The sequence below is a fragment of the Plectropomus leopardus genome, chromosome 15 (assembly GCF_026936395.1).
Source record: "Plectropomus leopardus strain MGB_pleo_1.0 chromosome 15, ASM2693639v1, whole genome shotgun sequence".
In the NCBI taxonomy this organism is placed as follows: Eukaryota; Metazoa; Chordata; class Actinopteri; order Perciformes; family Serranidae; genus Plectropomus; species Plectropomus leopardus.
In genome coordinates this window covers 19806671-19824056 of record NC_142190.1, presented here as the reverse complement: position 1 = coordinate 19824056, position 17386 = coordinate 19806671, and the positions used below count along the sequence as shown (strand labels likewise).

The window sequence follows — 17386 nt, the reverse complement described above, 5'->3', positions numbered from 1 at the left end:
CTATTGTGGATTGTATCTCTTTATGTCTTTGTAAGCAATGTTATCCCTGGCTCTACATTTGCAGATTTTAAGCTGCATCAGTGACTCTCCCATTATCTGAAATGTCATGTTACCATTATGCCAATGTACTGCAGCTCATTAGAGGACAAACTGTACAAAAAGGGACGTGCTCGGGATTTTCTAAAAGGGATTTGAGTGGAGAGTGGGATGACTATATCAGGTTCATTTGAATTTAAAATGCATTTGTTGCAGAATGACTACAGACTGTACATCAGCATGGTTCAGTCAGTCAATTTTTTGATTTATAAGAAAAAGAAAAGAGAGACAAAGAGAAAATACAGCCTGTTGTTACTTTGACATTATAGTATAGCATACTGAAGTATGTTTTGTATGTTTGTACAGCTTTTTTTGGAAAATGAAAAAAAAAATTTGAGTGATTTATAATTTATTTAAGCCGCCTAATTTGAACATTTACTATAAGGCAAAATGTACAAATATAAAGAATAAACAACAACTGACAGTCAAAAATTGAGTCAAAATAATCTTGGGCCATAGAAAATTGATTTTGAATATACAGGGGAAGACGGTTACTGATTGTCTGCTTGATGGTATAATGGTCTTGAATATCTTATGTTTTCTTCAGAAAGTAGGATCTCAGTCAGAGTTGCAATGATAGGGTGATTAATCAACAAACAAAAAAATCATCGACAGCTGTTTTTAAAATCAATCATTTTGATAAACAGTTTGTAATATTTAGGAGGATTTAGTGACATCTAATGGTGAGGACTGCAGATTGCAACCAGCTAAAACTTCTCCCAGTTAGAATTCCTTCAGTCTTTGTTCAGAGTTTTTAGTTTGTATTATCTGCACAGGTCTTTTCATCTCCAAAACTAAAGACCAGGTTATTTAAACTGGTAAAAACACTGAATAAAGCAGTTTCACCAACGCCGTTCAGCATGTCGGAGACAGCCCGTTAGCCTAGTGAATGCTTTTAAGCTGACTTTATTTTTTTTCTGATTACTTAATATCCAAATGTTCAGGGATTTTTGCCAGGAACTGAATTATCTGCAGAAGTCTCTTCATCCCCAAAACAAACAGACCCTGTTATTAAACGGATAAAAACACTGAATAAACAGTTTCACTTTAAAATAAACAGTGTTTTCCTGACGTTGCTCATCGTGGACTACGGTGGCCAACGCAAAAACGTGAATGGCCCTATCTAGAGCCAGTATTTGGGTTGACCATTCTGGGCTACTGCAGAGTAACATGGCGGTGCATCAGGGCCATCTCCATAGACAGGACCTGCTCCCTATGTAGATATAAACAGCTCATTCACAGGTAATGAAAACACTACTATTCTCATTTCCAAGTGATTATACACTAAATAAAACATACTTATTATATTTTATTATATTACATTTCTACTAATATATTTTCCTGCAAAGTCATTTTTCAAGCAAAAATTGTTAATGGTTCCAGGTTCTAAAATTTGTCTTACATTCTACCAAATTATTGCATATTTTGTGGTTTTAAGCTGTTGATGGCACAAAACAAGACATTATTCATGCAAAATTGGGCTCTACAGTTGGATACTGTGATGGGACTATTTATCACTGTTTTTGGATGTTTTATAGACCAAACAATAAATTGAGAAAATAGTAATAATAGATGATGAAAGTAATTGTTGGTTACAGCCCTAATCTCAGTTTCCTCAGAGTAGTTTAGGTTGCAACAAAAAATGACAAAGTTCTACTGGAATAATCCCTGTAATATTGTGTTATTCTTAGTCCCAGCAGTTCATGAATGGCTCTCCTGTTTTCTTGGTCCTGAACTTGACGTGACCTTGTTACCACAATATTTAACCAGAACCTGCCCTGTGGAGCCTTTGGAGTTCATACACGACTCCTCAGCTGATTTCACCAGCTGCCTCTCCCCTGAGCTTTTGTTTTGTCTTGACCTTGACTCTCTGTAAGTACATACCCACGTCTGTCTGATTGGCTGCCATCCAGATACTGCTGATGTCTAACTGGCAGAAGCCTCAGGAGTTCCAGCTGTGGTCGAGATTTTATTGTTTTTGCTCAATGGGAGCTTTCACTCATCTCTGAAGACCGATGAACCTCTCATTTAAAACAGAGATTCTGTGATCAGACCCTTATTTTCTTACTGTTTGTGTGGCACATTTGCATTCATTTTTTTTGTCCAATACCAGTTACACAGAAGGTTACAAATTGATTACAAGTTTAGGGTTGACTCGACAAAACCTTCACATGATGCTTTAATAGGACTGTCTCTTAAGGACTTTTAAGTGAAGGTCTAAAGATCTTGGAGGACATTAGGCAGGTACTGTAGGTTCAAGAGTCAGAGCTACATCTTTGCTTTCCGGCCATCGGAGCATGAAATTGAATTTGTCTGCGGATAACTGCTGCCATCTAAAGGTCAGAGGGCTAACTATATGTGCATGTAGCTGAGGGTATTTGCAGAGTTTATAGACTGATTAACCTGCTTTAGTGTAAACTGTGACATTTATTTGGACTGGTTTCAAAGACAAAGCCCACATTGATGAAAAACACATTCATTTACTTCATTTTGAGAAGTACATGTAACCTGGAAGTACCTGGTGGATAAGTTGTCACACACTGCATGACTCCCACTCAAGCATGAAATTGAAATTATTGATGGATACATTCTGACACCAAGAGGTCAGAGAGCCACAATCAACTGCATGTATACCTGTGGCCATTCAGTAGCAGTGCAGACTTGCATGTCGCTTCTAAAACAGTATATTATTTACTATAAATCAGTATAATACTACCTGGGTATATACATACAAGCGCTCATAAACAGTAATATATACATTTCTTATTACATACAAAAGCAGGAAATGTCCACAATCATAGATTTCCACGGATTTTAATCACTTTGAGTTGAAAACTGTAATTACATTGTAAAAATTTCCACTCTTGTGTTTATGTACGACTACCCTCGTAGACAGTCCTCCATAGCTTGCAACTCCTGTAATTCATCGCAGTGAGGGCCACAGTGGAGGAGGAGGAGTTGTCTGACCTTGGGGATGACAGAGAGGGCCGAGTCTCTCGCACCACTGGTAGAAGGAGAGGAGAGATGCACAGAGATGATTTTTCTACCAATAATGTCAGTCAAAATAATAAAACAGTGGGACACATTTAACATCAGACATTGAAAACGGCATGCCCTGAAAATTTTCTGTGCAACTCACTCACCCATTGAAGTGCAGTTGAGATAATTTGAAGAGTTGTCGACCCAATTCAATACTGTCTTCTCCGTACTGAGAGCCAATAGCTGTGGCACTTTTCTCCAGATGAGAGGCTGCATTATTCCAGTCACCTGCAGGGAAAGCACAAAGCAGTGAGACGACTGCAAAAATCCAAATCGCCCACACCTCTAGTCATGAGTAAGAAAAGCTTAAGGTCAATATGATTTATTTGAAACTCCAGGGTGTCTGAGAGCTATTTTGTTGGTTTCTTGGCTTGGACTATATATTTGAAATTTTAAATGATTTAATCATTTTCACGGATTATCACAGCATGTATCCAGTCATCACTGGGCTTGTTTAGTAAATGCTACTACTCTTTTCCTAAAGTCTGCTACAGTACTGTAAGTTAGAGGAAAAGTGTCAGGGTGGTTATTTCTGACCTAAAAATATGTCTTCCTGAGCCACGCAGCTGCTAGTGCAGTGGATTTTACCGGATGCCATTAGGAGTACTAGGAGGAGGCAGAGGAACATGATTTTTTTTTTCACAGATTATCTTTCTAATGTACTACTGTGTGAATATAGTGACAGTTCCATCAAATATAATAAAAACATATTTTTATATACGTTGTCAACTACAGCTTTAATAGTAAAAGTGCACCTTTACCATGTGAAACAGTAGGGGTGTATGAACCACAAAGCTCATGTGCAAATCCTCATGCATTACCATCCTCACCCATTGTAGCATATGCTCTCGCCATGGCATCGGCCAGCTCCCCCTGTAGTGGGTGTGTCTCTGCAAGGATCAGTCCAGATGGACTCTGGGTCCTTCTCAACAGTCTCAGAGCCTCATCTGAGGGAGGGAGAATATGGAGATGTAACAAAAAACTTCCTGAACAAGTGACGAAGATACTTTACTGAGCTGGGTGCAGTTTTTTACAACCACCTGGCCTCTCTCTTTCCATGAGGTCCACAGCCTTCTCCAGGTGGACCCTGATCTCCTGCAGCCTGTGGCTAACTTCAGATGCAGACATACGATGACCACAGAATGACTGTGGACATATAAATCCTTTTCCTTTGTCCATGCTGTTTTTCTGGAAATCATATGAAGTTTCTCAAATGATTACGATGAAACAGTGATGGGAAAAACGACTAAAGAGGAATTCATCAGTAAATAGTACTATCAATAATATATTTTTTAAAAATCGCCTACTTTGAGAGAGCCTTTGCACTTCCCACACAGAAGTCCAGACTGTGGACTGCCTCCAGCACCCAGCCTCTGCTGTCTGCCCTCTGAACCCTCTTCCTCCTCCTCCTCCTGCTGCTGCTGCTGCTGCTGCAGAGTGCAGGCCTCACACTGACAAATGAAATAGTACTGTTCCTGCAGGAGACGCTGGCGTTCTTGGGTGGCCATCCTGCTGCTGTGAGGACCTAAGGGATGGAAGATAGGGATTGATAAAAGCATGAGTTATAACTCAGAGGAAGAGAGCAACACTGCAAACCAGAAGTAATGAGACACTAGTTTCACTGAGTTCTGTAAATGCTGCATCGGCTGAGTGACAGAGAAGATGAAATACACCACATTGACCAGACATAAGACTTCATAATGTAAAGCTGAATAATGTCACTGTTCAGCATATGTCCAAACAGCATTTTTTTAATCTACAGTGTAAGGTTTCTGTTCTCCTATGCACCCTGTATGAAATATATCAACACCACCAACAATCCTTTTGCACTGACTCTACAAAACTCCACATTTTCTTACCATAGCAGTGCAAGATCTCTTGTCCAGCTACTATAACTTTGGCTGCTCTGACAGTGACAGTGACTCCGCGGGCTGTGTTTCTGCATTCAGTCACACTCTCACTGAAGTCTGCAGACAGATCTGTACCAGAAGGATCAGCGCTGGCCGCAGTGCTGAACACCAGACTGGTGTTGGGACAGCAGGAATGATTCAGAAGACTGAGAGTAGGGAATATTGCCGTAGCAATGCGGATTTCCCTGCTGGACTGCACTGGAGAGTTTGCTGCTCCTGTGAGATGCAAGAACCAGAGAGTAAAGGTCACTGTGCAACTCAAGAACATTCAAAGCTGAAGATGCAATTCTTACAAAAGCACAATTTCTATAATGGATGGTACCCAACCAGCAACCTTTAAGGCTGAAAAAGGAAGCCAACACCAAGTGCCAAAAACTGCAGTTTCTCGAATGGCCACTTGAAGCTGGCTCCAAAAGCAACTAAATCCCCATGGGAACCCAATGTAAAACACCCAAATAAACATGTTTCCAGCCTGGTTTAAAAACAGTTTTGGTCTCTATGTGGCTAATTTCACTCTTCACTCAACTTTATGGGGGTAAGTTCTTTTTTTTAAACTGACACGCTTTTATTAAGGCTTAAAGTTCCACCGGAACAGATCCACCCCTCGATTCTCCCAGACTCTTACCCAAATATGCTCACATCTGACTCAGAAAAACAAAGATGGTGATGGCCACAATGCCAAACTCAAGGCTTCAAAAAAGGAGTCCACAAACCAGTGGATGATGTCATGGTAGCTACGTCCAGTATTTATACAGTCTATGATTGTACCACAATTTAAGCATGGAAACAATTAAAGAGCTGTAGCAACTACTCAATCATCAGATAATTAATAAACAACAGTTTAGGTGAACAGTTGAAAGACATTTTCAGAAAGGAAAATGCCCAGAATTCCCTGGTTCTAACTGCTCAAATGTTAATATCTGTAGGGGTTTTTTTTGGTTTTTTTTAGTCTTCTGTGGTGATAAATTGAATTCCTTTATATTTTGGACACTCAAGATTAAAACAGGGAACTGCTATGGTGTCTCTTACTTTGAGACCAGGTCATGATTTTTCATGATGACAAAACTAAATTTCACGCAAGTTGATAACACTTGTGAAATCTGTACGAGAGTCACCTGTATCTTGCAGCATGACGATTGCCTGGGCGTTACATCTCAGCTGCAGGACGTGCCTCAGAACTGCACTTCCCAGCCGCCACAGTTCCGAGCTCCAATCTGCGATACCTTCCTCCTTGTTTGGTGATTGGCTGTTTGCCCCTAAGGGTCTACTAAGGTCCCAAGATGCAGGTGGAGGCCCTGCCTTACTGAGCTTTTGGTAGAGTGTTGCTATGGTAACTGCACATAAAAAACGCACGCTAGGGCTGTGGCGATTCAGGTGGTGCTGCAAGTGAAACACGTTTGAGTAAGAGTCACCGTAGTATGAAGCACAAGGATTGAGTTTATCTGAATGACGTGAAGATGAATCATAGCTTGGCTCTATGTCTGTGTGCTCGTCTCTGATTGGATCCCTGGCTATTTGGATGTTTTTCAACCCCGCTTTTAGTGTTACCCTCAGAGCGAGGTGTGACATCACACCCATCATCATAAGATCAGCTGCCAGTGGACACTCCCAGCGGTGATGTTCCTCCCAGGCATCTCGCTGACAGGAAGTTGAACAGTACCGGCTGTAGCTACACCCGTCACATGGCACAGGGCTCAGTGTTTCAGTCAAACACCTGTGACAGCGTCTGTGCTCCACTCCAAGCATCACTCCTCTCTCTGCCTCCTGCCCTCCTCCCTTCCCTTTCACCTCCTCCATCCCTGGTATAAGCACACAGCTGTATGGCCTGTCATGAAGGATCACCTCCCCTGCTGCTATTCTCTCTGCAGCCACAAGGTGTCGACCTTTCTCTGAGCTGAAGCAAACAGCAGCTCGAGGACAAATTCCAAATGTGAGAGGTCCCGCAGATGCCCTTTTCACTCCATCTGGGTTTTTATGATTCTTTGAGGCAGGACTGTGATGATCCTCTTTTGCCTTTTGACCTACAGAGAAGTGCTTGAAGCATTGTACACGACGGTCCTCTATTTTATGCAAAAGATGAGAGGGATAGCCATTCTTTAGAGCTTTGTCAATGTCATCAAGGGATTCCTGAGAGGAAAAATAAAGACACACTTTCGTGTTAGCCACTAAAAAATCTAAGATTGTGAGCAAAACACAACAATGACTGACATTTCAATAACTTATTTAAGTCTGCATTTTAGCTCCAAGACAAGTCTAGGACTTGATACAGATGTGAATTATGATATGCTGAAATGAGAAGGCTGACAAAGGAATGATATAGTAATTTCTGTAGGACATTCAGTCAGGAGTGGTCCTTGTGGCATAAGTAGTTGCAAGCGCTCCATCACTGGTCCATTAAAACCTCAAAAGGCCACTGAATAGATGATTATCCTGCCCAATTCAGCTTCCATCTGCAGAGTCATTTAGCCCTACACAACAGCACATAAAAGACTGTAATGTGTCTGACTTGCTTTATTAGAGTCCAAGAAATTAAATAGTAAAACAAGATTGAGACAATTAGCCAATCATGAGGCCAACAGTCTTCAATAAAATGAGGCATTACAGAAAATGAGTCCCTGGACGTCTAAAATAATCTTTCTATGATACTTCATGGGTTCCTGGAAAAGGTTGCTGCACTGAAAACAGCTTAATGATACTGTCACATACTGTATGTTCTTTGGGTGAAAGGCTGCAAACACCGCACTGTCTGCAGACAGAGCTAAATCTCCCAATCATATATTACTGCGGTGACCTAATGAAGAATGTACTTTAATGTCAATAAAACAGGTGAAAAGGTCAAGGTCAATGATGAAACTATTTAACTATAAATCCTGAGACAAAAATTATCAAATCACTCATTTATGTGCTCTTGCAAAACATCTGCTATCTATGTGGATTTTCATAAAAACAGCATGTTAATCATGCGAGGACACTGTTCACCTGGAATTAAAACATGATGACAATTTTCCCCTGCAGGTTCCTGAGGGCACAATGGTGACACAATCTGTCAGACGTCTACAGGCCTATTTTCAGTCAGCAAATAAGAACTGGTTTCAAACGATTTTAATAATACCACTAGTACGAGATTTAGTTGTTGAGGATGGTGCTTTCTCACCTGGTAATGCTGCAGATGGTAGAGCGCAGCAGAGCGGTTGGCATAGCACAGAGACAGCTGCTCTGAACTTAGAGGAGCAAAACAGATGCCCTGTCATGACAGGAGACAGAGAAGTGGGATGTTGATGCATATGAATAAGGACTTCAGGCATACTGCTGTTTAACCCTTTAAAACCTGAGCGCATGAAAAGAAGGCAATGAGCAAGAAAGAAAAAAATCACCCTATAATTAGCAACAAGCGGGAACAAAGTACAAGAAAATTCCCTGAAAAGCACTAATAAAAAAATTAAAAGAAAAAAAAGAAAAAATTAAAAAAAAAAAAACAAGACATGGAAAAAAACATAAAAATTCAGAAACATTATTTAAAATATGTATTTATAATAATTATATATATAGTTTTTTACTCGTTTTTTTTATTTTTTCTCGAGACATTTTCCCCTCGGTTTTTAAAAATAATTTTCTAATTCTACTGTCTTGCAGTTCGTGAAACATTTTTAACCAAGTTGCTTATCGCCTTTGTACAATGTTTTTGAAAGAAATCACTCCAATTTGCTCAGGGTTCAAAGAGTTAAATACGCATGAAAGGCATCTAAAAGCAGTTCAAGGAAAGTGATGTCGCTCCAGGTTTCAAAGGGTAAAACCCAAATGCATTTTCACACTTCTGTTCTTAGAATATAAACAATTGATTTCAAACCAGTTTACTGTATGTTTTCTCGTATCATAATCCAACTTTTCATTGGGAAGTTTCTATTTTGTAGCTCACATGGATCAATGGAATAATATTTCCTCTCACCTGTGAATAGTGTAAAGCGGCTGCAGTGTAGTCTCTGGCCTTGAAGCTAGAGTTGCCCTTCTCCCTGCTTTTGGCTGCTTGTTCTGTGTCCTTCTTTACTGAGTATCCTGCAGAGATGGACTGCACAAAGTCCAGGTCATCTTGGCTGTAAGACAAATGAAGACAAGTTACAGAGTCACTTTATCAATGACATACAACTAAAATATTGCCTCTATGTTCAAAGTGTTCCCTAGAAGCTAGGGTTGATTGTTTTTAGTCCTAGACTAGCTCTGAACCTGTTATCTTTAGCCAAGTGAAAAGCATATACTGATGAAGTAAGCTAAAGCGATCCAGTGAAAAACAAGGCTATGTCCCTTAACGGCTGATCAAATTGTACGCTTTAAACACTTCAGGTCAATACTTTAAATAATAAACTGCGGTATCAGGTAGATCATATTGAAGCTGGAAACCCACAAGCGCCAAACTACAGAAGTTAAGCTAGCTACTCACTTTATCAGAGATAGGGCACACTTGAAAACATCATCTATTTCAAGAAGGGATGCAAACTTTTCCTTTAACTCGGGGTCGAGTCCGCTCAATTTCTGGGCAACATGATCTTGCCACTGGGTGCAAGGAAGATCCATCATGAACTACAAATACACCACATGGCAGGACAGTTTAGGGTTTGTTTTGGTTTCAAGCCCGCTCGCTGCGGTCGGAGCATTAGTCATGCTAACGTGGACAAAACGGGATGTTTTTGACCACAGCCTTCAAAATAAAAACCGCACCGTCCAAACCCCATTGCTGTCTTATGAAACTATATCTCCAAATGTCAGACCAGAGAAAATTATTTCTTAGTTTTAAAGTTAATTCATCAAAACTCATTCTATTATCCATATAAGTCATTGTTATGACGTTTAAAACAAGACTGTTTCTTTCAGCTATGAAAATGCTGTGACTTTTTTTGGTTTATTTTTTTTTACTTTCTTGCCGACTGACTTTTCACAGGATAGCGACTTTGACACACGTTACTGTGAATGACTTTCTGATCGTTGAAACCAAATCCAGAATGTTTCGTTCGTGCACCATATCTTTAGTTGCTTATCAGGCTATCTTGTCTTACAACATCCTATCAAATGTACTTTATTTTGAAGTCATACATTTCCCATATCCGGTGTTTTTGCTGTCGTTGCTGAAATATCGTCCGTTGGTTCTCGCGATAACTTCTGGACCTTTAACTTTGCTACGCACATGAAAAGCTGGGGTGTGTTGGCTTTGAGAGCAACTTTACCCGGTAGACATGAGTGTAAAACTCACACAGGGGGCTGTTGAGGTAAGCATTTATATTAAAATAAGTGAACTGCTGTTTTTTTCCTTTTGACTCGATGTCCCGATGCTGGTATTTAGCAGCGTAGCTTTGCTAGCTATAGCAGTTAGCACTGTCAGCTAATAAGGTTTAGTTTCACAACTGAATCTGCAGTAACATTAACGGACTATATCGTTTAAAGTTAGGAGATGTTTAAAGCCTAACAGTAAGTTTTCTGTTAATGTAAAATGATAAATGTAGGCGTCTTTTATTATTCAAATGTTGACGCAGAACAGTGCATTAGTTGTGTGGTTAGAGTGAAGTCTTATACCAGTTCCGCCCACACTATTTTGGTCTCAAAGAGTTGACGGAAACGACAGGACGGTCTGGTCCCGTTATGTTTATCCACTAATGCTTACCTGCTAGGGGCGGTACTCAATAAATGCCACTTCATTGTATTCAATTGACGTTTGACTGTAACTTCCCATTAGTAATATGGTAATATGATGGGACAGGATGGGGTAAGGCAGGAAATACTAACAAGCCCATGTGTGTTATTGTCCAGGCCCTGTTCAAAGGTGAGGAGGTGAATAACCCCGTGCTGCAGGTGCTGGTAAGTAAATTTAAGGCCATGCCTGTCCTAATTCAGCTGTTAAATGAGATCATCCTTAAGTAGTCTCACAGCAAGGAAATTTGCATTATTACAGCAACAAAGGGCATTGTGCAAAGAAACCCTAGCCCTAACCCTAACCCACCCAAGAAGTGTAATTTAAAAGAAAAAAAAAAATACAGTCAGTCAAAGACAAGGTAAGGAACATTTATTTATATACCACATTTCATAGCCAAAAGCCACCTGTGTTTAAGTTATTTGTAGTCCAAGCATAGCTGAAACAGAGCTGTATACACACACACACACACACACACACACACACAAAACCCTATAATGGGTAGAAACCTGAGGAAGAGCAAGTGAGGAGGGATCTCTCTTCCAGGATGGACAGATCTGCAATCGGTGTTATGTGTACAGAATAGATCAACACATTAAAATTACAGTAATCCATATGACAAAATTATACAAAAATGGCATAAAGGACTATGATATATAAACAGTATACATACAAATATAATAGATACAGTTGGTTAAATGGCTGAATTCATATTATTGCACCAAGAAGTATAGATATTGCACAGTTTAGTGATGCTTAATGATTGTCAGGTTTTTGTTTATATGAACGTCTAGAAGTGTTGCCTGTAAAGTCTGATAGCAGCAGGAAGGAAGGACGTTAGCTATCTCTGCTTCACACACAGTGGGTGAATAAGCCTGTTGCTAAAGGAGCTGCCCAGTGCTGCCAGATACCGCTTTTCTACTAACATGGAACTGGTTCCGTTCCAGTTCCCCATCTAGTTTTGAACCTTTTGGAGCATTTCAACCAATAATAAAGTGATTCTCAGCTGGAACCAAAAAAAATAGTAGGTTTTACTTAACCTGAAGATTTAACTGAATACATCAGTGGGCCTGTCATATTCTACAGACTGGAAAAAGAAGATGGCAAAGTCACATGAAAAGTAATTGGAAAAAAAGAGCATGCACTGGTCACATTAATAGCTGGCCAGGTTTGTTTTGACGGGGTGATTAAAAACTAATATTTTTTATAACAGAACAGAAGTTGCAGGTAATTAATGCAATCTGCCACTTTGCTACTTTAATTGTGCATTGTGCAATGCCCTCCATAGATGACACACCCTTAATTATTATGTTTCCATTCAAAAGTGGTGGAAATGCAGGCTCTTTCACAAGATAGCTCCAAGATTCCAAAAATCCTGAATGGAAGTGGTTCAAGAAACAGCTAATTTTGTGGAAAATGGCTAAGAGTATCCTGCAAGGGGTGGAACATATTTTTTCATCAGGGATGCTTAGCCATCATTCTTCATTCTTCATTCTTCATTCTCTCAACGCTTCCACTGGGTCGAAGGAGCTGGCTTTCACAACCAATCCAATAAATTTCTTCTTGTCAGCCGATCGCAATGCCTCTGCCCCAGCATATAAGTCCATAGAACATGAATTGTATCATATATTGTATATAAATATTTTGATCTTTTAATCAAAATCCAAAAATGCTAAATTAAGTATTTGCGTCATCTAAAAACAATGTGACCTTCACTTCTACTGCTGCAAAGCCCTGCAGTGCCAAGAAATGAGCCTCACTCAGCTGGTCCTGACCTCCTACATACTAGTTTAAACAGTGTTCTGCCTCAGAATTAGTCTACCAAATTTTAACATGGCAAACAAAACCACACACACAAAGTAAAATGCAATGTTATCTTGGCATCTCTCCCTGCATTTCTTGTCATCATGTGGTATCAAATAAATGAAAACAAACTGAATATACAAATATTATTAGTATTTTTATTGTTAGTTTTTTATTATTGTTCTATGAACACAGGGAGGCTGAATTATTCATCGTTATGATCCTGAGAATTTACACCTTTGTGGTTTTCCTCATAAAATCCTTCTTTCCCTCTGTGTTCATCAGAACATGCGTCAGATCAAGAATGGCTCTGGTCCACCCAGGTTCAGGCTCATGATGAGTGATGGTCAGCACTCTTTGTCCTGTGAGTATCTTAGTAGCCAGAGAACTGTCAGACTGTGGGTTCGGTCTTTTTACATCATGCTGACAGACCAGCATATCAACTCATAAATTACAAAGTGCAACAGTAGTGCCAGCCAAAATATGTACCTCAGAAGATAATCAAGGACCTGTGAAAGATAAATCTGTTGATTAATATTTTTTTTAGATGACCATGAATACATTTGTATGTGTTTGTGTGTGTAGCCTTCCTGCTGGCCACACAGTTGAACCATCTGCCAGAAGAAAACCTTCTAGCACCTAACTGTGTGTGCATGGTGAAGAAAACCATCACCAACACATTGTCAGATGGCAGGTATGTGTTTTCCTTTGAGTGTCCTTCTTTCTCACTGCCTTCAGGTGCATGTAATCCCCTGATTTTAAATTTCTCCCAGGCTTGTGGTGATTGTGTTGGACATGGAGATATTGCACTCGGCCGAGGAAACTGGAGGGAAGATCGGAAGTCCCACTCCATATAACACAGATGGTATGGTTGTTTTAAAATGCACATATTGCACATAGATAATTAACAGTAATAAACAACCTCTGCAGGTCTCATATGGCGTCTGTTTAACTTGCAGGTAAGACATCATCGCCACAGAAGTCGGATTTAAGTGGCTCTATCCCGGCATCTCCTCCATTGGCTGCAGTACCTGGACCCTCCCACATGAACACCAGCAGTGAGTGTCATATCAAAGATTTTGTATATAATTTCATACTTCAGTATATATAATTCTCTTGTCCTCTCAGTCATTACAGGTAAATTCCGTAGCAATTTTAACAATTATCAGCGTCATGATAGTTCCTCACTATCTTATCACTATTTTTAGCAGTTTTTTCCAACAGAATGTCTGAAACATTCTTGCTTGGATGATCCTAATTTATCAGTTGCTTTCATCAACAAGAAACTTTTTGTGTTGTTGCCTTCTCAGGCTCAGCAGCAGAAACTAAAGATAAATGTGATTAGCACTGAGCAGTATCATCATCTCCATTAAAGAGGAGGTACATTCTGAGCATATTCTAGTTTTTCCCAACCAGAGCACAAGAAGCAGGGAGTCTCCACTTGTTTTTAGGAATATTTTCAACAGTGAATAAATTGGATAAATATAACATATCTCTCAAGCACATGAGGTTGATTTATATTAAAAACAACGCAGGAAGACATAGAGTTTGATGTATCTATAAGAATTATTTAGGTTTAAAAAAAATCTCTATTCTGTATTTTTAAGCCAGTAGCAGAAATGGAGTATTGACAGAGTTACCAAAAATACATATGGATGCTTTCCCAAGTCTGCATGCAAAACAGAGACGCCTGAATAATAATTTTGAAACACAACAAAACAACACACCCAGAGGCCCTCAGGCTCCCTGTTCATGGATATTACGTGTCGTATAGATTGATACTACTCATTTGCGGTCCAGATTAGAGCAATTAAATACATCACTTACATAAACAAGTTCTAATTTCTTCATATAGCAAAGTTAAAAGTACTGAGCGTTAGGGCTTTGCTTAACCTGAATACAGTTTTGTCGTATGGAAGTCACAGTATTTTATTCTGCAGTTATGCAGAAGGAACTCTTATTTGCTGCTCAAAGAGATCACACCATTTTTTTTAATATGAAGTCAGGGAAGCAAATATGGATCATTTTCCAGTTATAACGAATTCAAGATTATTTTAGAATTTCCAAAATCCTAACTTTGCAGTTAAATGACAAATATTTGTCGTTATAGTAAAACACACTGCTGCCTGGACTTACGGTCCAGTCTCAGATCTCATCTCAACATAATAACATATTTTGTTTATAGTTTACACCAGTCATAAGCAGTTGAGTTGCACTGTGGCATAAACTGAATGGCAGTTTCAGATACAGGACATTTTAGGAGTTGGTAAGATTGCTGTTAGTTGTGGCCTAGTTATTTTAGAGGAAAACTGAGTCATTTGACAAACTCTCACCAACAGAGGGAGCCATGTACCCTTTAAGAAAAGGGTACTGGTGAATGATTTGTAGTCCTCTCACTGATTTCTCTTCTCAATACTGCGGCCATAATTTGGGACCAACACAGTCTTTGTTGTTCAGTTTTTTAATCTAATTTACCATACCACCCTTAAACCAGCACTATGGACTGAAAAGTAAGTCCTGGTTCTCAGTCCTTTGATATTCATAGCACTTCAGTGTTCAAAGGCTGTAGTCTGAGCGTGAGTTAAGAACTAGATGAAATGGGATCATGAGGCACAGTGTGGTTTTCAACCAGTTGAAGGTAGCCTCAGCAAATTGTAAATTAATGGAAGACAGGCAGCTCCTTCAGCTCTAGCACCCTATTTTCATATCACATTGTGCACTTTTATCGTATTTACTGCTCAGCTATCAGAGCAGCTATCTTGTAGCCTGGTGGCCACTGCGGCGAGTAGAGTCCATAACTCACACCTTTAACTGTTTTACCACCAGCTAGTTTTTTATAGCAAAATAGGACCTCCGAATGATGGTTGGTTTTCTGCCAAAATAGCTAGTGCCATGTATCATGCCGAAAGTAGCCTGTTTTTTTATTGGCTCTTCTTTTATTAGCTTAGTCTTTGTTTCACTCACTTGTTTTATACCACCAACTGCTCTCAGCATCGACATTGATTTTGTTATGTGGCAGAAACATACCCAATAGTCCTCCTCAGTGGAGGATGTTGGCATGTGGGTGGATAATGAGTGCTTGGTATATATTGTGTGTTTGTGCCTGTGTAGGCGTGTGTCTGTGTGTGTGTGTGTGTGTGTGTTGTGACTGAGCGAGCTTGTGTGGGCCGATGGCTCCTCCAGTTCATGGCTTCATGAATATTGTGTTGTGGACTGAATCCCCTCGTAGCGATGTACAGTCGGAGGGAGAGAGGGAGAGTTAACTAATTTGACTCGGCAAAGATAAGGCCCTGCATTAAGTAGTTCATCAGACTCTTTCCTCGTTATATCCTTTGAATCATGTTACCTCAGAGATGCGGCCTGATACAGAGGGCCTGCTGCTCTGTTTAATTGTTCTGTTGATGAAATGGTCCTGCACTCCTCTTCAGAGCCAAAAACAAACCCTGTGCATAGCAAAGTACTTTCTCCTATGAATGTGTTTGATTGCCTTTCTGTGTTTCTTTAAATTGTATTTTCAATAAATCAATAAATTTGTGTGCATTTACAAGATTGCTAAATGCAAGAAATGAAGTGCTTCCAATGACCTGTGGGCAATGTAATGACTGAGTAGGCTGCTGTTTTATTAGAGGGTCTGCGTTTAAGCCTCTGTGAAGACTTCACAGTCCTTCAGCAACACACAGTCTCTTCCTCGTATCTCAGCTCCTCCCAGCGGGGATGCAAGAGAGAGCTTAGACATGAGGAAGAGATGCAAAGATGTAGGAATTGTATTTACAAAACGGGACATCCTCACTTACTTCAGGGTCATTCTTAAGAGACGGCTACTACTCATGACACCAACCATCTCAACTGCCTGATGTTTGCTGCATCAGAGCATGATAGAAGTAACACCAATTGACAAAAAATGTGTCTCTTACTGAAAGACTAAAAGAGAAAAGACGAAGGCTCAACTAAATTTTTTTTTTTTTTTTTTTTTTTTTTTGAAAGGCTGGAGGTACAGTAAGTCAGTCTCATTTAGGTTCAGCCTGGACATTACAAGACTAATAGTAACCACTGTGCAGCTCTTTGAGACAAAGATTTTTCCTAAATTTGCTAAAACACATTTGGAGCAGAAAAAGTAAAATAAAGTCCATAGGCAAAGTCCGGTGAAGAAAATGCAGTTTAGAACAATTAATTTGTGATTCAGATTAAATACAGATCTGAGAATTTGCAATTTTGAAACAAACATGAAACATGTTAAAGCTGCTGTTGCTGTTTTATTTGTACTAGTAGTTTGCTCATTCTACAATATTGCAATCGTGATGCAATTAATATCACTATATTGCAGTTTCTAAAACAGTCAATGTGTCAGCTCCTCTACATTTTCATCAGATAAGCTGTCTAATCACTGATTCTGATTGAAGTGGTGTGGCTGTCCGGCAAGAAACTTCCACATAGATTCACCTGTGGCTCCTCACTCCCCATCTTCTCTGACTCATAATATCCTTGATGACGGCAGACCTTGATCAATTTCCAGGTCACAGGCCAGAGGTCAGAGAAGCGAGGACAGGAGAAGCTGTAATTAGCTGAATGGAAAGCACCCTATCAGATCCACGCAGCACGCTCTGTGCTGTAGTGAAGCCTGACCTCTGACATCCTAGGAGTGCAAGGATGTGGTCAGAGAATATTTTTCCTCTAGTGTCAGCAGACTTTGAAGGAATAATTTAAAATGTTGTTAACATTTATTAATGTTTTGAGCATCCCTTCTAAGCTCTGTCAGTCATTGTGACTCTCATTTAAAAAAAAAAAGTGAAAATTGAGTCGCAATATTAACATTCTGAAATGTTTTTTAAAAATCTAGTCCTTCAGCAAGCATTAGGTGTAG

General features: G+C 39.7%; 2 protein-coding genes across 3 annotated transcripts in view; one reads left to right on the top strand and one right to left on the bottom strand.

Moving 5' to 3' along the window:
* Positions 1–2503: 2503 nt before the first annotated feature.
* smyd4 (SET and MYND domain containing 4) lies at positions 2504–9722 on the bottom strand. The gene is made up of 10 exons (XM_042499412.2): positions 9481–9722; positions 8992–9136; positions 8200–8289; positions 6161–7172; positions 4995–5261; positions 4443–4660; positions 4176–4323; positions 3966–4082; positions 3240–3363; positions 2504–3100 (listed from the first exon to the last, which is right to left on the bottom strand). Exons 1-10 carry the CDS (start codon positions 9615–9617, stop codon positions 2977–2979), a joined length of 2382 nt encoding a protein of 793 aa, XP_042355346.2. The 5' UTR covers positions 9618–9722; the 3' UTR covers positions 2504–2976.
* Positions 9723–10164: 442 nt separating this feature from the next.
* LOC121952331 (replication protein A 70 kDa DNA-binding subunit-like) overlaps positions 10165–17386 on the top strand; it is a 46124-nt gene continuing 38902 nt past the window's right edge. The window contains exons 1-6 of one of the 2 annotated variants that reach the window (XM_042498935.2): positions 10165–10303; positions 10842–10889; positions 12811–12889; positions 13111–13219; positions 13299–13390; positions 13485–13583. In XM_042498935.2, coding sequence (XP_042354869.2) covers positions 10271–10303; positions 10842–10889; positions 12811–12889; positions 13111–13219; positions 13299–13390; positions 13485–13583 — 460 coding nt within the window. In that variant the 5' untranslated portion in view covers positions 10165–10270. The remainder of the gene's footprint in view (positions 10304–10841; positions 10890–12810; positions 12890–13110; positions 13220–13298; positions 13391–13484; positions 13584–17386) is intronic. The other variant, XM_088088320.1, reaches the window with a different exon arrangement.